The sequence below is a fragment of the Tiliqua scincoides genome, chromosome 5 (genome assembly GCF_035046505.1).
Source record: "Tiliqua scincoides isolate rTilSci1 chromosome 5, rTilSci1.hap2, whole genome shotgun sequence".
Classification (NCBI taxonomy): domain Eukaryota; kingdom Metazoa; phylum Chordata; class Lepidosauria; order Squamata; family Scincidae; genus Tiliqua; species Tiliqua scincoides.
Window position 1 is genome coordinate 141,745,239 of NC_089825.1, and position 24,849 is coordinate 141,770,087.

Genomic DNA, 24,849 nt, shown 5'->3' on the forward strand with positions numbered 1-24,849 from the left:
GAGATTACCTTTGTTCCCTTACCTTGGGGAGGTCTCCATGGCTGCCCCCTCACCGCAGGTTGCAGTGCAGGCCCAGTTGGCACAGCTGCATCAGCTCTGGATATTTGGTTAGGATTGGGTTGCCCAGGTCTCTTCTCACCTGACTGTTTTCTGTCCTACATCTAAAAATCTGAATTGCAATTGCATAAGGTATTGGGCTAGTATATACACTTCTTAGAAAGGTGTGCCTGTTGGAAGCTGGGCTTGGCTGGTGGGGCTGCCTTTCAAGTGCATATATGAGAGGAGGTCTAGGTTTGCTGTCACATATTGAGTCTAAGGTGACCTTTTGGGGAACTGCTGGGATGTCTCAGTTCCTACCAGCTGCACTGCTTGCAGCTGACATGATGACAATGATACCTTGAGAAGGTGTTTGTTTTCCAAGTTTGAATCTGAAACTCACATGTATTTAGAGCTACAACTTCTATTCTTAGATGCATTGGATGCTGCCATTTACTGAATGTCTTCATCTTTCCTTCAATCTTGCAGGGAAACAAGATGTCTCTCTTGACTTCCTCTGCCCTTCTTGGGATCCTCATCTGCAGTTCTTTCTTGGGGGGTGAGTCCCTTGGACAAATCCTTATGTTGTCTTAACATTTTGAAAGGAACACTCAGGAAAGAACAGAATTCTTCTGCCTTTTTTTGGCTATCAAAACAGGAAGTAGGTTTTGCACATAAATCTTTGTTGGGTCCAGTATGCAAATAAAATAAAAATAAACAGTGTTGCATTTTGAAGAGATGACAATCCAGCAAAGTCTAGAGGTCTTCAGAGCTAATGAGCAGAATGGTTTAACTAAACCTGCTTTGAAAGGATTAAAAAGGATGAGGTCTTTGTTCATGGCATCATATCACAGAAGGCTCCCAAAGCTGGGAATAAATTCAGTATAAAGCAGGCTTTTTCTAATTTTGCCCAAAAGTCCTAAGCCCCTGCTGTTTGTCTGTGAGGAGGAAGGACAAAATATTCCTTCACATCCCAGAATATTCTTATGGTATCTTTATCTGATGGAACATTGACTCACAAATGTATGTGATTTTTGACTCCTGGCCCTGGCTTATTTCAGTTTCAGATGTGTGTGTGTGTGTGTGTGTGGGGGGGGGGTGTTCCCTGCCCTCTCGGGAGATGGGGAGTTGAACCTGGACCCTACTTGATGCACATCATGTACTCTCCCACTGAGTGATGGCTCCCTCCCCCCTTTTTTGGGAGAAGCTTCACCTGAAACTGGTTCTAGATTTATAGACGGGATGGGGGCAGACAACTATCATTGCTGCACAATGAAGGACTTCTACCAAAGATCGACCACAATATGTAACCAAGAGAAAGTAGGTGCTGTGTAATCAGGACTGCAGCAAAGCAGAGTCAAGCTGGCTCCAGAGTAGCAAGCAAGCCAGACCACACAGGAGAGGGAAAGCGCTGAAACCAGGAAGGCGAGTGACATCATTACCCAGTCTGACCTGCAGCACAATCCCTCCCCTAGCTGGGAATTTGGGGATCCATCAGACTCCAGCACCCCCAAATGGAATTCCATAAGGTGCACAACTGTGCCAATTGGAGGGTGGGCATTGTGGGATTTTTTCCAGGACACAGAGACCTTTACAAGCAAATGTTTCTCATTGCGCCGTCCACTCTTGCTTTCCTTTTCCTGTTCCTGTCTCCATGTAGCCAAAGCTAGCGCCTGTGACAGAGACTGGATGCAGAATCAGGGCAACTGCTATGCATTCTTTGAGGAAAAAGTGACCTGGGCTGAGGCTGAGGTAAGAAGAGTTTTCCATCCAACCAGGAGAGATGTAATGCTTAGTGTCTGTGTTTGCTTCATGGTGCCAGTATCAGAAAGAGAAGATATGTTTGAATGGGATGTCTATCATTGAAGTTGTGGAAAAAGAGCCCTCTTTAGATGTCCTATATGAGCCTCTTCATGAGCTGCAAGTGGACTCCTCACTGGAACAAAGCACCAAGGTAAGACACAGCAAGTTAAGCATCTGTGAAGGAGAACGTAAGTATACTTTCTCATTTCTCCAACCTTATTTCTATTTTTTGCTTAAGTTTCACCTTGAAGTTAGAACTTAACCGAACCTCAGGAGGGAATTTTGAAGTTCTGGTAATTAGGGCACAGGAGGTAGGTGGGGGAAATAAATGCAGGTGGGGTCTCGGTATCAACGAGGGATCCATTCTCAGACCCACCATAGATATAAAAAACCGAGGATAAGCAAATCTGTGATTTTTGGCCCCTTAAACTCTGACAGATAAATGCTCCGGGCAGCGGTTCGGGCTTGCAGAGTGGAGCAGGTGACATTTATAGGGGGTGGGGTGGGTGGGTGGGACCAGTAGAGCCCATGGAGGATCCTATCCTCTATGTCGGGCTGCAAATTCCAACATAGAGTTACTCTCCTCTTCACCAGCAAAGATGCCGGTGCAGACATGAGAAGCCCCATTGTAGGGCCTGGGCTTTCCTCAGGGGAAGGGGACAAAAGTTTTCATCTTCCAAGGAGACCTCTGGCAGCTTCCCTAGGCCCAAGGGATACGGCGGTCGCTATTTTGGTGCCGATGAAGGGCGTGCGGCTGCACGTGGCCTCTGTAGGCTTCAGAAAGTCTGCTGGAAGCAACTGGAGTAGAGCTCCAGTTGCCTTTGGAGGATTCAGGTGGAGACAAATCTGCCTCAATGAGGGTCTGGGAGTTTGGCGGACCTGCTATGACCCAGATCCATGGATATAATATTAATGGATAAACAGGCTCCATCTGTATAACTAAATAATTACAAACACGATAAAGGCAGCAAGGCAGCCACTGGACAGGGAGCTGAATCTGAAGAAAATTACAGCTCAAGTCTAAACAAGTCTACACAGGTCTACTCTGAGTAGTATCAGAGTCTACTTGAGAACCCAAGGCAGAGGCACTTGGAAAAAAGCATATAAGAATTGGGGAAAGCAGGTTTTTCTATTTCTACTTTATTTAAATCTACTTTAAATTTCTTGGTCAATTCATGCTCTGGTCACGAAAGAAAGACCGGATTTCTTGACATGCTAAATGACTGTGCTTTAGAGCAACTGCTCATAGAGCCCACCAGAGAACAGGTGACTCTGGTTTTAATATTGTGTGGTACGCAGGACCTGGATAGGGATGTGAACGTTACTGAGCCATTGGGGAGCAGTGACCAGGCTGCAATCCGTTTTGTCATGCATGTTGGGGGAAGAGTGCCATGCAAATCTGACACAGAAAACTGTTGACTTCCAAGGGCAGACTTTCCTCAAATGAGAAGACTAGTTGGAAAGAAGGGCAGACTGAGGGCCTGATTCCAAAGGGCTTGTGCTGGCCCAGTTCTAAGTGTTGCAAACATGCCATAAGGCAAGCCTACAACACTCTAGGCCTGGCCACCGCCAGAGGTGACTAAGTGCGAGCCCACGCTGAGCCAGCACTGAGCGGAAGTTGGTCGAACACTGCCTGGAGCTCTGTATGAACTCCACGCGGCGGGCCAGTGAATGGGGGCAGGAAGAGGCATTCCAAGGCAGGGGGAAGATGGGGTGGGGGTACCACAGGACATATTGGAACTGGAAAAGTGCAAAAGAGCAACCAAAATGTTCGGTGGGCTGAGCAGTTCCCTTTTGAGGAAAGGCTACAGCACTTGGGGGTCTTTAGTCTACAATAAAAGGAGCCGGGGGGCATGACTGAGACATAAACACTTTTGCAGGTGATAGAGAGAGTGGATAGAGGGATGTTCCTTTCCCTCTCATGTGTTCTAATGCTGATGTAATGTACAGAGTGCTTTTGAAGGGTGCATGCAATACCTCCCGCCAATGATGTATGTGACAGTCTGTCTTTCCCCACATACAAGGGTCCCTTTGTAGAGGCAAAGGCTGCCTGTGGAGAGAGTTTCTCCCCAAGATTACAACCTTGCAGCACTCTCAAGAGCCCTTTGTGTATTTCCCTCCCTGGTCTAATTCTAAGCACCCTGAGAGTTCTTCTTCACTAGGGAATGAAATGGAAATTGACAAGCAAATTCTTAGAGCTCCTTGCTCAGTTCTCCCAACAGATGTCTTGAATGTGGCGAGGAGAATGGAAGCAGCATTCTTCTCTTCTCTTTCTTCAGACTGAGTGCCAGAGCTATGGCCGTGGGGCACATCTTGCCTCTATCCTCACCGAGGCAGAGACATACTTGGTGTTTAGGTACATTGCCAATTACCCGAATGTCCAAAGCCATGTCTGGATCGGGCTCCGTGATTTCCGTAAGGTGAGCACCTCATGTGTTCCATTCCTGGTGACTGTCCTATGAGGTGCCATTCCAGCCCACCTGAATTCCACATATCACCTCATAAGAACATAAGAACATAAGAACAGCCCCACTGGATCAGGCCATAGGCCCATCTAGTCCAGCTTCCTGTATCTCACAGCGGCCCACCAAATGCCCCAGGGAGCACACCAGATAACAAGAGACCTCATCCTGGTGCCCTCCCTTGCATCTGGCATTCTGACATAATTCTGACCTCATCCCCTTTTGCTGATGAAGTCCTTCTCTACTTTTGTACTGGCACAATCCAAAAGGCCCCTCTTGCTTCCTGGGTCCTTCTTTTCATTAATAGTGTGACCTGCTTGGCTTCATTTTAACAGAATCTGAAATGGAAATGGGCTGATGGATCCGCTTTGAACTATAAGGCCTGGGCGGTAAGCCAGCCGGACAATTATCAACAGTCTGAGTACTGTGGACAGCTGACACTTGGCTCAGGTAAGCAAACCATTCTCAGGGGCTGAGGAAGGTTTCTGAAATCTTAAGGATGCAGGAAGTGACCTGTCTCAGCTATGGCTTTGTGGGCCTCTACCTGCCAGTCTGGTGTTGGTCTACTTGTTGACTTCTACAGATTATGTCAGTGGTATAGTAAGAGTCAGTGGGCCACATCTAACTTGCATCTAGGGCAGCCCAAACCCATATAGGACTTACATCACCTGAACTAGGTGGTGGTATCAGCAGTGTACAATCATGGGGAGTGGGGCGTGGGGAGAAGAAGGGGTGGAATGGGGAGAAGAAGGGGTGGAATGGGGAGAAGATCAAAGGGGTAGTATTGGCAGCAGTAGTGCTGTCAATCCCCTATGAACCTTCCATGCCCTGATCCACCTTCCTGGATCCACTTGGACTTGTGCCAGCTAAATTGCTGGTTTACATTGAGTAGACCATACCGGGCACCAGAGGCTTGTCCTATGGTAAAGGAATAAATGTTCCCTTACCTGGTGGACACATCCGGGACAGCACTTCCACAGAATACAGTGTGCACTTCAGTGGCGAGGGTGCGTCGGTGGGGGAGGGGAATGATGGGATTGGCTGTTAGTCAAATATGATCATGGTAAAAAAAAATGAAAATTATTATTTTTTTAATGACCATGGTATTTGTATACCATGTTTCTGCCTGTGGCAGCGGCCAAGCTACAAGGTAAGGCACGTACCCCCTTTCCTGCAGTGTTCTTGATGAGAGTGTTGTTCCAGAATGGAACATGGATTGGGAGGTGGGAAATGAAATGGGAATGGGAAACCTCTTGAAGTAGATATCATGGGAGCCCAAAACCAGAGTTAATCACTATCTCTTTTCCGCAGGCGCCCTGCCTACTCAATCGTAAAATTGTTTCTATCGCTTTTATAGAAACATCAGCAGTCTGAGGTCTAGAAGCAATCCTTTAAATAAAGCAGTGGTACTCAAACTTTTCCGACCAGTGGCTCCCTTGACCCCCATGGCTGTTGGCCATGACTCCCCATCAGGTTCCTGTGGGCTGGAAGTGACATCATTAAACAGGAAGTGGCCAGAAATATTAACTATATTAAATATAATATTATATTATATTTATTATAATATAATATTAATATTAAATATATATTAACTATATTAATATTAATTATATTAATCATATCATTAATTAAATGCAAATCTTAAAAATATATTATTAATACACAGCAATATACTTGCTTTGTAAATGATCAGCTGCTGATCACTGTTGGAGACAGGATGCTGGAGTAGGTAGATTTTGTCTGGTCCAGGAGGACTCATTTTTTTAAACTTTACAAGCATACCAGCAGAATTGTTTTATCAAATGAACTTTGTGAACAACCACTCTGACCAACATTACACACACACACCCCTGTGGACCCCAATCCAACTAGTCATTTCTCCCATTCTCCTTGGATAGGATTGAACCCTTTATTAATTTAATGAAATTAAATTTTTTCAGTAGCTGGTGGGGAAATCAAAAATAGACCATGTCTTTTGCATTTTAGGTTTTAAAGAATGGAATGATGCACCCTGCATGGAACTCAATGCTTACATCTGCAAGTACGAAATGTAGAGCAGGCTGTAGCCCCAACTGTGCCTTCTGGGATGTGAATGATTGCCTGACTCAAGACGTGTTCTTCCAATATCACTATGTTTGCAAGTCTTTTAGGAAAGCAACATCCAGCTCTGATCCACCTCTTCAAAATGCCATCCCAGAAAAGCTTCTGGGAGTCTTCTGAGCCTTTTTCACACATTACCACATTAATAAATGTCTTTTGCATATATTTCTGGTGTGTTTCTGCCACTCTTCAGGGTTCTCACTCCATCTATACCCCTTTTGGGAAACTAGATGTAAAGGAGGACAACAAGACAACTTCTGCTCAAGGAAAAGACAGATCAGGAGAGAGATCTTGGGGTGGTGGTGGACAGGTCAATGAAAGTGTCGACCCGATGTGCAGCGGCAGTGAAGAAGGCCAATTTTATGCTTGGGATCATTTGAAAAGGTATTGAGAACAAAACGGCTAATATTATAATGCCGTTGTACAAATTGATGGTAAGGCCACACCTGGAGTATTGTGTCCAGTTCTGGTTGCCACATCTCAAAAAGGACATAGTGGAAATGGAAAAGGTGCAAAAGAGAGCGATTAAGATGATTACTGGGCTGGGGCACCTTCCTTATGAGGAAAGCTACTGCATTTGGGCCTCTTCAGCCTAGAAAAGAGATGCCTGAGGGGGGACATGATTGAGACATACAAAATTATGCATGGGAAGGATAAAGTGGATAGAGATATGCTCTTTACACTCTCACATAACACCAGAACCAGGGAACATCCACTAAAATTGAGTGTTGGCAGAGTTAGGACAGACAAAAGAAAATATTCCTTTATTCAGCGTGTGGTTGGTCTGTGGAACTCCTTGCCACAGGATGTGGTGACGGCATCTGGCCTAGATGCCTTTAAAAGGGGATTGGACAAATTTCTGGAGGAAAAATCCATTATAGGTTACAAGCCATGATGTGTATGTGCAACCTCCTGATTTTAGAAATGGGCTATGTCAGAATGCCAATGCAAGGGAGGGCACCAGGATGCAGGTCTCTTGTTATCTGGTGTGCTCCCTGGGGCATTTGGTGGGCTGCTGTGAGATACAGGAAGCTGGACTAGATGGGCCTTGCAGTAGCCTTACCAAACTACCAAGTGTAACAGTATCTAATCTTAAAAGTCCTGATAAAGGCTGATACAGTGATAGCTGCTCTGTGATTGGCTATATAAACATCAGTTGTCAGTAGTCAGTTGTTAGCCTCTGATAAGATAGCTGTCAATCTTTGGTGCTTGTGTGGTTCTATTCATGGGAACCAACATCCAAGATTTCTTAATGGGTAGCTTTGGTGGTGTAGCTAGAGCTAGAGGTGATGCAAAGCACTAAGGAGCCATTCTTCTATTTTGCTCCCCGTTACGTGAAAATCCCCTTTTTCCTTTTAAGTTGTAATTTTTATATCTGGTTATGTATTTTGGACTAAAATATTATGTAGGCAAGACCTCAACATACAGGCCACAGCCAAGTCAAGTCACAAGCGCATGGCTACAGATCACCTAGTTCTATAGGGACAAGTAAATGTTTCCTATTCTCCTAAATGTCCCCTAAAAATGTGTATTGTTTTAACCTAATCACTGTGCCTCCTGATCCAATCACTGCATATGCAAACATATGTAAGGGAGGAAGACTTTAGCAGCAAAGTCTAAGTACCTAGCCTCCACCTATTGTTAACTAAATCACAGCCATTAAGCTACATCCTGACTCCAAAGTCCAGTAGCAACAGGAACCAAGCTACCCCCCCTCCCCCAGGGTCAGCCTTTGCTGATAGCTGATGTCTGGACCCTTCCACTGTTTTACATACTCAAAGTGTACCACTGTGTGTACTGTCAGCCACAACTCTTTAAGAGAAAGCTCCGGCCACATGGTCTCTCTCTCTGGCTGCCCTCCAAGGCACAGGTCCTCCATAGGACTCTTCCACCCCCCAACTGCTTCCCAGGACAGGTAACTATATCTTGCGTCCGGAATCTTTTCCCTTCTATCCTACCTATTTCTCCCATTCTCCCCCATCTTAGTTAGCAACTGGGTTATGCAGACCAGGGACCCCTAAAATCCTTCCCTACAACCTATCCTTTTCTGATTCCTTCTCGGATGCACCAAATACACGGCACATGCAACCACCATAAAGCTAGGTACGCTAGACACAAGTACTAGAAACCTATACTTATCAATTCTCCATGTGCATTACGTTTACCTATGTGTTTTTGTAATAAAAATATAATAATTGATTGAAAGTTATCTTTCTCCCAGTCTCCTCTTTAAGCTACAAGGGATTATCTCTGCATTACGCTATTTTGTTATCTAGCCTGCAATCCTGAGGTTTCCAAGAGGGTAATATAATAATTCCCCTTAAAGCATAACAGCCCTTTTTGGTAACACCCCCCCCAATAGCTCTGAAGGGGAGGGGCTGCTTGCATGGTGCATTCAGGTTCCTGCAAAACTTAGTGCTTTGCACCCCTTCTAGTTATGCCACTGTGCAGTGTCTTCTTTTCTGTTCATATTGTTGCCATGCTTGTGAATTTCTTCTCTGTATAAATGTGAATAATAACGAGCAGTGGTGGATAAAACCTTTGTCTGCTTAAACTCCACTCTGTGTCCTGTTGCTACTGTGTGTTCTGCAATGGCTGACTTTTTAGATTGTTGTAGGCAACAATGGGCGCAATCCTAACCCCTTATGTCAGTGCTTTCCAGCACTGGCATAGCGGTGCCAATGGGACATGTGCTGCATCCTGCATTTGGGTGTCACTCACTGAGTCCTCCTCAAAGTAAGGGAAGGTTTGTTCCCTTACCTCAGAGCTGCATTGCCTTTATGTCAGTGCTGGAAAGCACTGACATAAGGGGTTAGCATTGCGCCCAATGTCTCTCACGGTCTGTAATTCCAGTGTTTGCACTCCTCTTAGTGGTACTGATGTATATCTGTCTGCAGCTGCAAGGGACTTGGTAAATGCCTGCCATAGAAAGAGGGTGTCTTGCATCCTTGGGTGATCACAAGCAGGATGGAGATGAATCTTAAAAACAGAACATTCCAACTGAAAGCAAGAAGATCAATGGGGTCATGTAATGGGATATGGGAAGCGCAGGCTAATCCTTCCTGCCCTTGGAGTTTGAATCTTCATGGCAACCTTATGCTCACTAGATGGCAGTAGAGAAACATGACTGCACAACTGAATGTGCTGAATGTACACATCCTGAATGTGATCCAAACTGACCCATGGTAGGAAAGCATTGTTCTGTTCTTATTCAGGTATACTTCAGCCATGGTGTGCAAAATGGCAAGCAATGTACTGTGGGGGGCATCGGTTTTTATGCACATGCCCTGACCTACATGTGGTCTAGGAGCAAGCTGCATCCATTACCACACTACTCAAAGATATTGCTTCTAGAAATCGAGGAGGAGAAGGCTAAAAGCTGAAGAATGTCAATTAATACAATACTAGCAAGGCATCCTTACAGCATGTCCTGGAGACAGGTGCTGGAGAAATAGGGCCTGTCCCTGGTCAATTGAGACTGTTGGAGAATATGCAACATGAAAGGGGCAAAGAGATGGTTTGCTTGCAGGGGTGTTCTAGCTTCTCCTTCCCCACTTCCTTCCAAGGGCTGTGGAGGAGGAATTTACTGAGGGTGTAGTTATCTTGTCTTGAGAGATGTTCATCCACAAAAAGTGGGTTGTGATTAGGCACTAGAGAAGTTAGAAGCAGTAGGGGGCAGGTTCCATGCAGAACAGCACATGAGGTAGAGGAGCAGCTTTCTCCCTGTTCTCTTCAGCAGCCCAAGCCCCAGTCTGTAGCACCAATCTTGTAGGTGCTGGTTTTGCATGGTAGCTACTGGGTGACATAGGGAAAAGATGACAAGAGTGGTGAGAAGTTGATCATCTGTTCTCCAAGGTCTGACTCACCTGACATGTTCCACCGTGATTGCCAACTGTGCAGCAGCCCCTTATCTCTGCTCAACTACAGCTGAAGTCCTCAACCCAGGTTGGGGGTTGCTGGCCTTGGAATCTGTGCTGTAAGGCCCTTCAGGATGCACCTTGGTTAACACTGCCAGAGATTCCGGGTGGGCCAGCAAACACCCACACTTTGAGGAGGGAATCATGGGTAGGGACCAATCTTGGCAACCCTTAATGTGCCACCCCAGCACATGCCAAAGAACATTTCTGGCTAGAGAAGGCCAAGCAGGATGAGGCAGATGAGGAGGGGAGCCATTGGGGAAACTTGTTTTTGGGGTGGCCAAATGGCCAGAAGTGGTGTCTCCCAAAGGAAGAGTGGGCATCTAAACATATGGCAAGCAGAAGAGGAAAGAAGCCCAGTAGAAGGGTAGTGGCTGGGCAGAGTGGAGGCCATTGGCCTGCAAAGACCCAGCCCACTGAACCAGGAGGGACCTGGGTGCGGTAACCTTCTCCCCCAACTTAGTCTGTGTCTAACCCCATAGCCATATTCACCCCTGCCAGACACTTGGCCACCCTATACTGGAGCGGTTAACAGGGCAGCCACCTTAGCCCAAGCCTAGCACCAATCTTGTAGCAACCCCAGACCAGGAACATACATATATTTATTTGAAAACATTTCCATGCCAACTTGTTGCTATGAGAGAAAGCAAAGATGTGTTTTGTTTTCAGTGTTGTTCTTGGTCAGTTTGACAGTGAAAGATAGAGTCAACTACTGGGGAAGATGGTGGGTTGACAGGTTGATCGGGGGGGGGGGGGCTCTCTGGGGCAGCCCACGCCAAAGAGAATTTATGCTCCCTGGAATTAAAAGGGAGCACGGTAGAAACCCACAATCTTCATTTCTCACTCCTGTGTCAACTTCTAGCAGAAGAGGCTGCTCTGAGGACAACCCAGCAGAGTGTTTTTGAAGGGGTAAACATCAGCTTATCTCTTTGTGATGGCAGGAAGACCCAGCCTCCCCAAACTTTACATTTCTAAGGCAAATGGTAAAGATAGATTTATGACTTTTACAAGGTGAGGACTTAACCTGACAACCACAGTTAAGGTTAATTAACAACAGAGCGAAGAATGAGAAAGGAGTTTGCAAAGAAGTGACTACTTTCTTTTTAAGAAGGGAAAAAAAGTGGACTGAATAAAAAAAGGAGTTGGAAGGCATGCAGCTGGTGGAAGGGAAGGGGCTGAAAAAAGAAAGTTTTTGGATTTGAGATAAAATAAGCATTTATAGTGATTACGGTTTGTCTGGTACCTGTGGAATTCTAAACATCCTTACGGAACAATGAATATCAGAGATGAAAACAGTGGACTTTTAGGGACAGCGACATCTGGGTGTAAGAGAAGAAATGCAGGAATAATATTCAGTTAATGTAACAACAGAAGACCTTTATCATGGAGTTGGAACCACTCACTCTACAAGTTTTGGAACAGCTTTTTGAGAGCTTCAAAGAAAGAAATGAGAAAAAGATGGAAGCAAAAATTGAAGGAATGCTGCAAAATCTTTGAAACGGGGTGGTTGAGTTGGAAAAAGACCCAGAAACATCATTAGAAGAAAAGTAGAAGAAGAAATCTCAAGAAATTGACGAAGTACGAGGAACAGAAATGAAGCAAGGAAAAGGTAATTGGCAACGGAATGTTTGTGAGAGGAAAATCAAGTTGGACTTGACCTGTGGGTAAAGGTCATCCTTTAAAGCAGGGCTGCCCAAACCCCGGTCCTGGGGCCACTTGCGGCCCTCGAGGCTTCTCAATGCGGCCCTCAGGGAGCCTCCAGTCTCCAATGAGCCTCTGGCCCTCTGGAGATTTGTTGGAGCCCACACTGGCCCGACGCAACTGATCTCAGCATGAGGGCGACTGTTTTACCTCTTGTGTGAGCTGTGGGATGAGGGCTCCCTCCACTGCTTGCTCTTTCACGTCTGTGATGCAGCAGTTGCAGCAAAGAAAAGGCCAACCTTTGCTTTGTGCAAAGCAAGACCTTCATTCATTCATATAAGTTCATCTTTAATATATTCATTTATGTAAATTTATTCAAATTTTACATGTAAATTAATTCTCTCCCCCCCCCCCCCCCGGGCCCCTGACACAGTGTCAAAGAGCTGATGTGGCCCTCCTGCCAAAAACTTTGGACACCCCTGCTTTAAAGGATATCTAAAGGAGATATCTAAAGGTTATCTAAAGGAGAAAACATGCAGAATTACAGTAATGAGATACAAATTACTGGGGGGGGGGAGAGTTAAAAGATTAGAGAACATGTACAAGTTTGGGAAGAATTGGAAGTGGGCAAAAGCAGGAGATATAGAGTAAATAAAAAGTGGAATAAGCTGGTAAGAGGAGAGGTACACTTGGATCCTGTATGAGAAGAACTTGGTTAAAGCTTATGGCATAGGTGAAATATCTGGGGTGGGAAACAATAAGGAAAAAAAGAAGAAATTAATTGATAAAAGGGATAGCATTAATAATCAAATGTATATTTTAAAGACTAACATTTATAAGTAATTTGACTTTAAGTAAATCACAAATGTAAAAAATACCTTTTTAATGTGAGTTTTGAAATATGAAGCACTAAGGAGCCATTTTATGTTAGTATATTTTAATTTGGGGTTTGAAATGAAGAATAAGAGTAAGAGTATTGTGATATATGTTAGATGTATCTGGAATTATATAAAATGAAGTGTATATGTTAGACATGATGATAGATGTACTTGTTTAGTTATACAGTGTTTATGATGTTAAGAGTTTTTTATATATGTTATTAAAAAAAATTTCAATCTTTTTATCACAGTACACTGAGGAGAAGAAGAGAGTAGAGTATGTATAGGGTAAATGGGAAGGAACAGGTTAAAATACATGATTAATTAGGTGAATCATAGGGGTGGGAAATAATAATGGAATAAGAAGTTAATTGATAAAAAGGGTGGAATTAATTATCATATGTCTGTTTTAAGGATGAATGTTGTTTTTTTCCTTATAAGTCTTCATCTTTAAAAAATAGTGCATAAAGTTTGAAAATTTTATGTTAGTATATGATATACATGGAATGAGAATTTAATGTGAAGTGGGAAAAATTATAGAAAATAAATGAAAAGTGTTTTTTAACCTGCTGCATGAGATGAGAGGGGAAAGTAAATAAGATAGGGTAAGTGATAGAAATATTCTATATAGATTTAACATAGACAGTGGCTGTCAGAGAATAACTGGGAATATGGATAAGAAATATAAGTAATTAGAATTTATGACTTCACTATTGCTGTAAGATTACAGCAGAAATACATCCTTAGATAGCTTTGTATCTGATAGTTTGTGTTTTGTTTTTTTGTTCTAAATAAATAAAAATATTAAAAAAAAAATAAACGAGTGAAAGATGGAGAAAGTTACAAGGACTGGAGAAAAGGAGAGTGAGAGAGAAAAAGAGAGCAAGAGAGAGTCCATGCATGAAGAACTGAGGAGGGGAGTCTTCATTTGGTACTGAGATGGACATTGGGGGAAGGATGTGTGTGTGTCATTAGTGAAGACTTACTGGACTACTTACAACCCAGTCCTGAACTGGCCTGGGTACGGGGCTGCAGCAGCGCTGAAAATGGCTGCCACCACATCCTGCTTGCGCTGGGGAGCTGCTGGTGGCTCTTAGGAAGAAGGGGACTTTTGTCCCCTTCCCCAGGTTATGGGGCTACTCAACTTCAGTGACCCAAAGGTTGGCGGAGATTCAACAGCCTCCATGTTGGGTGGTGAGCCAGAGACGGAGGCTCTGGATTTGGTGGAGCTTTGCTCCACCAGTCCTTTCTCCCTCCCTCCCTCCCTCCCTCCCACATGCCCTCTCCCCACCCTCTGCACGCTTCCCCCATGCCCCCACTTACCTCTCTGCTGCTCAGCAGTCCACATGACCGCTGAGTGGTAGAGCTCCGGTGGCCACCTGGCACTAGCCAGCCAGCGCTGGGCTAGCACCGGCGCCTGGCAGTAGGACCTGTAAACGTGCTTTACTGCACAGTGGTAAGCCAGTGTGCACTGTTCAGGACTGGACAACTAATAAATTTAAAGATATAGGAATTAGGTCTATGTACCATATACCAGGAATTAGGTACTGTATATGGCAAACAGGATCATGTAGAAGGAGATAAGGAAGACTGTAGAGCAGTAAGTTTCTAGGATCAATGCAGTCCTGCTGTTTTGTAGGGAAGATAATTGCTGTCAGCTGGAGTATCAGTTGAGTCATGGGGTTAAGATAAGCTTTTCAAGAGAACTGGAAGAGGAATAAAAGGAATGGCCTGGGAGCCAGTGTTTGTCTGTTCTTCTGTTTGTCCATTGAGTTTGCTTCCTGCTCTGTTGAACACTGGAGTTGGTAGTTTTTTGTTTTTTTTTGAGTTATCTGGGGTTGTAAAGCTATTTGTAGAATAGATATCTTTGTAATCAACTTTGTGTGGAGTGTATTGCCTGGGATTTTCAGATATATGCTCAGTCAATATTCAGTGGCCTTGAATACTCTCTGTCATAAGAGTGCTGAGGTATGGCCACCTTCACAAAATCAATGACATTGTATAACTAAATGATCCTTTGATGGAATCCAATAACACAGACCTAGGCATGTCTAATCAGAACCAAATTCATGAGACTGGTTGCCAGGTCACTGTGTATAGGATCATAGCCCTAGAAAAATTTAGGATGACTGCCAGACAAAGCAGCTTTACAGATTTCTGAATGGAAAGCCAAGCTATAAATATGTACATATAATTGATTCCTGTGCTTTTAACAACTGTGAAGAAGAATTTAGGGCATAGGCAGCTTGTCATACGGGACTGTGAGAAGCTGACACCAGTCCAAACTCTCTCTGCAGAAAACTATATTCTAGGTGTAGGAGGTGTCCTGCTTTGCATACAGTTTCACAAAAGGGTACAGATGGAGTGAGAACCCTGAGGAATGGCATAGGCACACAGAAATGAATGCAGAAGAAGATATTTATTAACTTGACACTGTGCTGAAGTGATGAAAAGGGATCCAAAACGGATCAGGGTCCCCCAGCTCTTCAGGGATGGTATTTTGAAGAGGCCGATGGGAGCTGGATGTTGCTTTGCCAGATGACTTGCGAACATAGCGATATCAGAGGGACACCGATGGAGACAGGCAATCCCTTCCATGTCGGAGCCATTCACATCCCAGCAGGCACAGTTGGGGCTACAGCCTGCTCTACATTTCGTACTTGCAGATGTAGGCATTGTGTTTGTCACAGGAATTATCATTCCATTCCTTAAAAGCTACAATGCAAAAGACAGGAGAAAAGTTATTTCTGTTTTCCTCTCTTTGGAACCATGTTTTGCCTGAATGGAGGAAGCCAATAAGATGCTTTGCTTTCATTCATTCCAAACACCTGATCCTAGAACTCAGGCTGCTGATGTTGTTCTAAAAATAGTAGGAGCAATTCCAAGTGAGTAGGAAGGGCAGCTGTAGAAAAGAGCTGGAGATTAATTCTAGTTTTGGCTCTCAGAATGCCAACCAAGAGGTTTCCCATTCCCATTTCATTTTCCCACTTCCCAATCCTTATTCCATTCTGGGACTGTCTCATCATGGATACTGCAGGAAGAGGGTACTTGCCCTATCATGTACCTTGGCCACTGCCACCAAATCCATTATTCTTTCTCCAATTCTATAATCTCCAATCCTATTCATTGCATCCTATGGTAGAGGGAGAGCTCACCAGGTCTCCTCTGGATAAGGGAATATTTGATCCCATACCTGGGGATAAGCCTCTGTGCCTTGGGGGGGGGGGGAGTCTACTTAAACCACAGGATCAGATCCAGGAATGGGGATTTTATATCAGTGGCACTGGATGCACTGACCAAGGCTCAGCGCACCCCATCCCCTTCCTTTTCCAACCCTCCACCACCTGGTTTTGACCCCTCTGAACCCCCATTCTGCCATCCCCCATTTCTTCCAGCCTCTTCTGCTGACTTACATTTATCAGTGAGCAGTGGGAGAAGCACTGGAGGGCGCACTATCAGAGTGCCTTTTCCCACTAGCACTGACTGCTTTACAGCAGCCAGCATTAGCGCAGGAGGTGCACCACCATTGGATGCAGCACATAGGACTGGGCTCTGTATATACTAAGAAAAAGTAGCCTACAATATTGGTATACAGGTGCTCCCCCATTTCTGCCGGGGTTCTTAAGCAAGGAACATCCTAGCTCAACTGAAGAACATGATGTTCAGGCAAACCACCTGCCCGCTACAGGGAGGAGACCAACTGATTGTGAACAGGAGTTCCTGCTTCCGGTTAAAATTTGGTTAGTCTGCCTCTAGCGTACAGGCTGTTTGCCTGCATGTCGCATTCTTCAGTTAAGCAAGAATGTTCCTTTGTAAGAAGAAACACCAGTGCTTCAACTGTAAGTCAAGAAGAACAAAAGGTACTGTAATAGGTGTGGAGGGATGCAGAGGGGTGCCCCAGATCAACAAATAAGTGAAACAGTGGACACTGGATCCACTGATACGGTAGAGTTAATTGTATATATATAATGTCATGGGCAGTCCAATCCTACGCTGCCTGGGTACTGCGTGGTACAGCAGAACCCAAATGGTTGTTGTTGTATCTGGGGCCCGATCATCCCCTTGGTCCACCCTCCCTCTACCTAGTTCTTCCCATCTGCCCACCTTCCCTTTGCCCTCCCCCACCCTGAGAAGCCTCTCTACCACCCAGCAAGAGGGAAATTTCTGGAGGATTTCTGGAGGAAAAGTGCATCATGGGTTACAAGCCATGATGTGTATGTGCAACCTCTTGATTTTAGATGTGGGCTACCTCAGAATGCCAGATGCAAGGGAGGGCACTGTGAGATACAGGAAGCTGGACTAGATGGGCCTATGGCCTGATCCAGCGGGGCTGTTCTTATGTTCTTATGACACTCCTCCTGGGCGTCTTCCCAATGCTAAGGCCCAGTGTCAACTGGCACTGGCCTCTCCACTGGCACTGCTTGTATCCCACTGGCACCAAAGTGTCTTTTGGCATTTTTGCAGTGCACAGTGCTGAAGCTGGAGAGGTTAGGATCAGGTTCTTAATAAATATGACACTTAAAGTCTTAGGGAAGCCTGAAAGAAAAAACTAGAATGCCCTATCTGACGTAATTAATTGAAATTAAATGTTACTATCACATTATTATTATTATTATTATTATTATTATTATTATTATTATTATTATTATTATTATTAACAACAGTATTTATATACCGCTTTTCAACGGAAAGTTCACAAAGCGTTTTACAGAGAAAATCAAACAAACAACTCATAGCTTCCTGTCCCAAAAGGGCTCACAATCTAAAAAGATGCTACACCAGCAGACAGCCACTAGAAAAGACACTGCTGGGGTGAAGAGGGCCAGTTACTCTCCTCCTGCTAAATAAAAGAAGAGCACCCACTTAAAAACTGCCTCTTACCCAATTAGCAGGGGTTAACTATAATATGTATGGATCTTGAAAGTATGACAGATGTAGCAAAAAAATTCTTTTGGGAGTTTATCGTACACTAAAACCCCTCTATAGCAAGGGCCTTATCAAGGAATCCAATAGTTGGTGCTTTGGTAAATATGAAGCGTCAGTTAGGCCTGTATTTTGGTCTTTTACAGTGATACAATCCTTTTGAATGGAGGTTAGTAGAATTAACCAGATACTAAAAGAATCGCTGTTCTTTGTGGATGTGCATATTCTCTTGGACTTGTTACCTAGTTTATGGAAACTATCTGAAAGACAATGGAAATGGACTTTTTGCGCCCTTACTGTGGCTAAAAGACTCCTTCTGAAATGTTGGAAAGGCCAATACCTCCCACTGTTTTTCAGTGGGTGGAGGACCTTTTAACTCTGTCAATATTTGAATCTATGGCTTATAGAAGCCAATTATATGTGGACACATTTGTGGATATTTCAGAGCCCTCTTTAGAAATGTATGTATAGATTCTTTACTGCTATTTATTTCATATATAGTTATGTCTATTTGCACATTTGCTCATTCTATATTTCTTTGTCCCGTCCCGTCCCCCATTTTCTCCCTTTTTCAATTTTTCTTTTCCCATGACCATATCTGACTGACGGCCCAATCCTATCCTTCCCCTCCCTCACCGTGGCAGCCTTACTACCAAAGTGCACACTGCATCCTGCAGGTCCCAGATGTTCTGGATGTCTCCTCCAGGTAAGGGAACACTTGTTCCTTTACCCTAGGGTAAGCCTCTGGCACCATGTATGGTCTTCTTGGACATACACAAGCAATGCAACTGGGAAGATGGATCAAGGCCGGGAGGGGAAATGGTATACCTACACTGCTGCCACCACTTATACCATCCCCTTCTAGGCCTTGATTTGCCCCCCATCCTGCCCCTTCTCCTCCCTGTTTCTCCCCCCACCCCTTCCACACTCTCACTGCTTCTCCCAACACCACACCCCATGCTGACTTACTGGTGCCAGGGACATACAGGAAACACTGATGGCCACTGATGCTTGCGGAAACAGACCAGCTCAGTGAGGCATGTCCTGTTTTCCAACTACCATAAAGGACCATAAACTGCCAGAACATGAGTTCTGGCAGGGAAAGGCCCACACAGGATTGGGCTGCCCACTATGCAGGTTAGCTGCGGCTTTCTGGCTTGTATTATTTCACTGACATAGTCTTCAAAGGTCAATCAGTAGATCAAAGTCAGACTTGCAGGTAGAGACCCTCAGAACTGTAGCTGAGGCAGGCCCTTTCCTGGATCCCTAACATTTCAGAATCCTTCCTCAGACACTAAGAAGTAAGTTTGCTTACCTGTGTAAGTTGTCAGCTCCACACAGTACTCAGAGTTGTCAAGATTGTTGGGCTCATTTCTCCTCCAGGCCCTGTAGTTGTAAGAGGATCCATCAGACCACCTCCATTTCCCATTCTGTAAGCAAACGAAGCAAGGCACATTATGCTATAAAGAAAAAGAAGGACCCAGGAAGAGAAAGAGACCTTTGGGGTGTCGCTGGTACAAAGGCAGAGGAGGACTAGAACAACACGAATGGGAGAAGTAGCATGTGGGATTCAGTGCAGGCTGAAACGACACTTCACAGGACGATCATCAGGAATGCAACACGTGCGATGCTCACCTCACGGACATCATGGAGTCCGATCCAGACACCACTTGGGTCTTTCTGGTAACGGGTGATGTGTCTAGACAGCAAGTCAGTCTCTGCCTTGGTGAGGACAGAGGCAAGATGAGCCCCACGGCCATAGCTCTGGCACTCAATCTGAAGAGGGAGAGGAAGAGAAGAATGTTGCCTCCATTCTCTATGTTTCCCATCTTGAAGACATTTCTACTGGGAGAACTGAGCAAGGAGCTCTGAGGATTTTCTTGTCAATTTCCATTCCCTTTAGAAGATCCCTCCGGGTGCTTGGAACTATGCCTGGGAGGGAGGAGAATGGGAAGTGTTCTTGAGATTGCCACCAAGTTGTAAACATGGGAAGAAACTCTCCCTATAGGCAGCATTTCTTCTGCAGTTGGACACTTATATGTGGGTCGAGGCAGACAGCCTATCACGTGCATCACATGTGGGGGTATCAAATGGATCCTTCAGAAGCCGCTTGTGGACTCCATCAGCATAGTAAAGATAATTTCTAAATAGGGCTCTTTTTCTGTAACCTCAGTAACAGACATACCATCCAAACATTTGTTCTCTTTCTTTTCCTGGCACCCTGAAGCAAACACATAGGCCAACCATGGCATCTCTCCTGGCTGGGTCAGAAATGCTTCTTACCTCAGCATCGCTCCAGGTCAATTTTTCATCAAAATACGCATAGCAGTTGCCCTGGTTCTGCATCCAGTCTCTGGCACAGCTCTGAGCTCCGGCTGCATGGAGACAGGAGCGTGGAAAGGAAAGCAAGAGTGGACAGTGCAATGAGAAGCATTTGCTTTTAAAGTGCCCTGTTAAAGGAAAAGGATCCCATGATCCCCAAATTGGCAGACTCTTGCACCTTGTGAAATTCCATTTGGAAATGCTATATGTTTTGCTCTGTGCCTGGTGTATCCCAAATTTCCTACTAGGGGAAGAATTTTGCCACGTCAGACCAATTAGTGATGCCACTTGTCTCTACAGCTTTGGCCCTTCTACACCGTGGTGGTACTGGAGGGTCAGAGGGGCAAAACCCATGGGGTGCCACGCCTGTGAGGGTGGCAACATTGCACCACTGTGTCCCCCTGCACCCACCCTTCGGCCCCCTTCTGAGGGCCTGGGAGGCCCTATGCAGCATCCACAACCCTCCAAAAGCTTTCTAAGGCCTTCAGAGAGCTGTTAAACATTAGTCCCAGTTCTCGTGGAAAACCTGAAATACGGTTTACTCAGAAGACTTTGGGAGGGATAGCAGACATTGCATGGGGCTCCATAGCAAGATTCCTCTTGGGGGGGGATGTTGCAGTCCTGTGCCCCAGAGCAGCAGGGGGGCAGTTCTACTCCTTCACTCTAAAGAATTTCAGAGTAGCTGGGGTTAGCAACCTTTCAAGATGTTACACCTGTTTTTTATTCTATTTACAGATCAGACCCACAAAAGATTTCTCTGTTATCCCCACTTCCAGTTTTGGTGGTCAAACGATGACAGAAGAGTTCTCTTCTTCCCCCTGTGTGGCTTTCAAAATGTGAAGACAACCTAAGGGTTTTCTCAAGGGACTTACCTCCCAAGAAAGAACTGTAGATCAGGGTCCCAAGAAGACATAAGGCAGAGGAAGTCGGAAGAACCATCTTCTTGTTCTCTGCAGAATGGAGGGGAAGTACAGTAAGATGAAGACATTCAGTGAATGGCAGCATCCAGTGCATCCAAGAAAAGAAATTGCAACTCTAAATGCACATGAGTTTTGGATTCACACTTGCAAAGAAACGCCTTATCTGGGTATAATTGTCATCATGTCAGCTGCAAGCACTGCAGCTAGGAGGGAGCAGAGACTTCACAGCAATCCCATGAAAGGCCACCTGAGACTTAAACCTGTGGCCACAAATCTAGGCCTCCTCTCAAATATGCCCCTGAAGGGCAGACCCTGCAACCAATTCCAGTTTCCAGTATGCACACCTCTCTGAGGGCCCAATCCTGTCCAATTTTGCAGTACCGGTGCAGCTGTGCCAATGGGGCTTGCACTGCATCTTGTGGTGAGGAGGCAGTCACAAAAACCTCCTCAACATTTTCTATGGGAAAATGTGTTCCCATACCTTAGGGCAGCATTGCTGCTGCACCAGTGCTGGAAAGTTGGATAGGACTGGGCCCTGAGACATGTATTTATAAGCCCAGTGCCTGACACACTTGCAGTTCGTATGTTTAGGTGTACACCAGAGAAGAGTCAGGTGTGAAGAGGCCCTGAGAGGCCCAAGTTCAGACGCAGGTGTTTGTTTACGGGCTCCACAAATTAATTGCAGGTCACATTTCAGACTGCACACTGTTCCGTTAGGTTAGGATTACAGCTGTACTTTTTGTCTACTTATAAATGTCAAGATCCTTATCCATTTCTCTCTGTCTCCTCTGTTCAGTGTATCAACCTCTTACTTTAATGTAGCACTTCCTGCCTCCCATAAGTCCTTCAGCATGAGTCCCCCAGCACATTTCAGTGACTCTGAAACCATGTAGCTTTGCACCCTTTAAAGCCTGCAGGAACCCTGAGCTCTGAACCCTGCAGACCTTCTCCCCAGAGCACTCCTGTAGCATGTAGGCAACCTTCAGTCTCGAAAGACTCTGGTATCGCGCTCTGAATGGTGGTTCTGGAACAGCGTCTAGTGTGGCTGAAAAGGCCGATTCGGGAGTGACAATCCCTTCCGCAACAGGAGCAAGTGCAGTCTCTCCCTGCTCTGTCTCCCTCGCTATGGGCCTTCCTTCTTTGCCTCTTTGCCTCAGACTGTTGGCCAAGTGTCTCTTCAAACTGGGAAAGGCCATGCTGCACAGCCTGCCTCCAAGCGGGCCGCTCAGAGGCCAGGGTTTCCCACTTGTTGAGGTCCACTCGTAAGGCCTTCAGATCCCTCTTGCAGATGTCAGGCACTCACCTTCTGATGCTCTTCTCCTTGACAGGCAAATGTGTTGACTGCTCAGTTGGGAGCCTCCTCAGTGGTCTTGGTCTTTCTCAGTGACTCTTATATAGTGACTCAGCAGACCTGGTTCGATGCCAGGAAGAGGCCTCAAGAAAACCCAACTGCCCTGTGTGGAAGAGGAGGAGCAAAGCAGCAGGCACCTTCTGCTTCTGAGGCATATTCTCTTCCCTACCCAAACCATTTCTGTTTGATTGATTTCCCTTTATCAATACAAAGGGTGGGGTAAAGAGGCTTTACACAAACAAAAGATCTGATAGGATGTTGCTGCACTAAGGTGACTTATTTGTGCAGGAACAAATGAAATGCCAATTTCCTCTCCCCTCCGAAAAGGAAATCCAAAGTCCTTTGGCCCTCTCCATCTTGGTCCATTGCTCCAAGTACATGAAGAGTCGAAATGAGCCAGTTCCTTTCTTCCAGCACTGTGGACTTGATAGGGGGCTGCATCACTGAAGTGGCTTCCCTGAAAGCTGTTTTCATGCCCAGATCTAGCTCAACTTGTGCTCAGTCCTGGCCCCTACCTCAGCCACACAGCACTTGCTCTACCTCTGAAGCGTAGAAAACCGTTACATAAAACGATAGGCATGTGAGTGGTGGGTTACATACAGCATTCACCCTGAAAGGCTTGAGACTGTATTCAGGAAGCCCCATGGAAAGACAGCCACAGTCCCTTCAGCACTACTAAGTATCACTGATACGCTGGCTGAGGCTGAAAAACTACGATTTGCTAGTGGGAAAATGGCATTATGTTGGTAAAATGTATTCAGCCATATAACAGAAGAGAGATGCCTTTATTCTTAACAAATTAATAATAATGGAACATATTTGGCACCAATATACACCAACTGCTCCCCATCCCATATGATCTGGAAAGGCCTTACATAAGGTAGGATTGTAAAAGTCGAGGTGTATCACTTTGATCACTACCAGCGCAGACTTCAATGGTCTGGATCTGAGACAATGCACACACCAATGCACCTCCCCCTGCCTTGCCCTCATAAACAAACCCACAACATCATTAAAGCCTGCTCTGCAGCTGGCTAACCTATGATCCAGCCTGGCCTCCTTTGCCATCAAGCCCAGGACTGGTTCAACACGCCCAAGAGCTTTCTCTTTCTCTTTTACATGGCCAAGCTGTCAGTTTTATTGAGAGCAAACAAAACAGGTCCTTTCCTCATTACACCACTGATAAAATCTTCCTGCCACCCATATTTTCTTTTATCTGTTTTAACTCTCCTGACATTTGGTTTTAGTGGATGTCCCCTTTAAGTCCCTTACACACCTCAAACTTATGCCTTGAGGAGGCTTTGGGAACTGCCCCCTGCCACCGGATGCAGCATGTGCCCCATTGGTGTGGCTGCATTGGTGCTGGTGGAGTTAGTTAGGATTGGACCCTTCATGTTACATTGCAACAATCCTTGATACTTGCTGATACTTATTTCCTTTTGAATTATTCACCTGTTTTTGTGGATGTTGTCGTACCCCTGCCCAGAAGGGCAGCGCCAGTTTGGTAGACAGGTGTGTAGGTTCTGTCCAGTGCTGCTGAGACCGAATGAGCAGACACTGAAAGGTGGAAGGCTTTGAAGGTTCTTAATTCAACAAGACATATCTGTGACCTTTGAGAGCTTGCACACTCAAATTCAAAGGCAATGTCAAAAGGGTGGGACCCTCCTTTTATACATTTCAGTTGTCATTCAAAACAAAGTCCCCCCAAAAGGGTGTTAACCTTCCCTGGTAATGTTCCACTGACCTTCTCATGCCCTCGCTCCCCCCCGCCCTTCTTCACTGTCCTCCTCATGCACCTGCCCCCACCTTCTTAAAGGGAAGTAGTCTGGTATCAGTCTGCCTGTTGAACATGTCCTGCTATTTTTGTTTTTAGCTATGATGATGCTATTGTCTGCGGTTTTTGTTAGCTGTCAGCAAAGGGTCTTTTAATAATAAAATTTGCAAGGCAGCAAGTCTGGAGCTTTTCTCTTAAGTTCATACTTTGCCTGTCTTCGTTCTGCACCCCCTCCCTCTGTCCTGTATTGATGGTTGTTACAGGTTGCTTTGGGAGGAAAGAAGGGGGTCCAATTAGGTAACAATGTTAACAGTGGGATAGTGGAAATGGATGCTCTGTGCCCTTTCTGTAGCTAAAAGAGTTGTATTGAAATATTGGAAGGGTAAAAGCTCTCCTACTCAGTGGACTGGAGATCTTCTAAAATTATCAAGAATTGAATGAGTGGATTACGGATGACTGGACAAGCTTTTGGACTTTTGGGAGCCATTTTTAGATTTATTTGCAGAGTCTATGGTATTGGCTCGTAACCTTTTTTGCACAGGGACACCCTTTTTAAGTACATCAACCTGTAGGATCCCCCCTGAGTCCTAGGGTCAGAAGTTGTCAGTAAGCAGGACGCAGGAAGTGATGTCATTGTGCTGGCAGGGCTGGAAGAGATGACATTAAGTGAAGTAATTGCTTTTACTAAATCACATATTTTGAAAGTTGAAAGAACTCCAAAT

The 24,849-nt window shown here is 45.2% G+C and overlaps 2 protein-coding genes across 2 annotated transcripts; one reads left to right on the forward strand and one right to left on the reverse strand.

Annotated features, from left to right (window-relative positions):
* The first annotated feature begins 534 nt into the window (after positions 1–534).
* Positions 535–6,355, forward strand: LOC136654115 (C-type lectin BpLec-like). Its single transcript, XM_066630989.1, has 5 exons — positions 535–595; positions 1,697–1,788; positions 4,119–4,259; positions 4,637–4,751; positions 6,288–6,355. Exons 1-5 carry the CDS (start codon positions 535–537, stop codon positions 6,353–6,355), a joined length of 477 nt encoding a protein of 158 aa, XP_066487086.1.
* Positions 6,356–15,484: 9,129 nt separating this feature from the next.
* On the reverse strand, positions 15,485–21,021 carry LOC136654068 (C-type lectin BpLec-like). The gene is made up of 5 exons (XM_066630933.1): positions 20,955–21,021; positions 20,044–20,135; positions 19,396–19,536; positions 19,076–19,190; positions 15,485–15,552 (listed from the first exon to the last, which is right to left on the reverse strand). The coding sequence occupies exons 1-5, from the start codon at positions 21,019–21,021 to the stop codon at positions 15,485–15,487; spliced, it is 483 nt and encodes a 160-aa protein (XP_066487030.1).
* Positions 21,022–24,849: the final 3,828 nt, after the last annotated feature.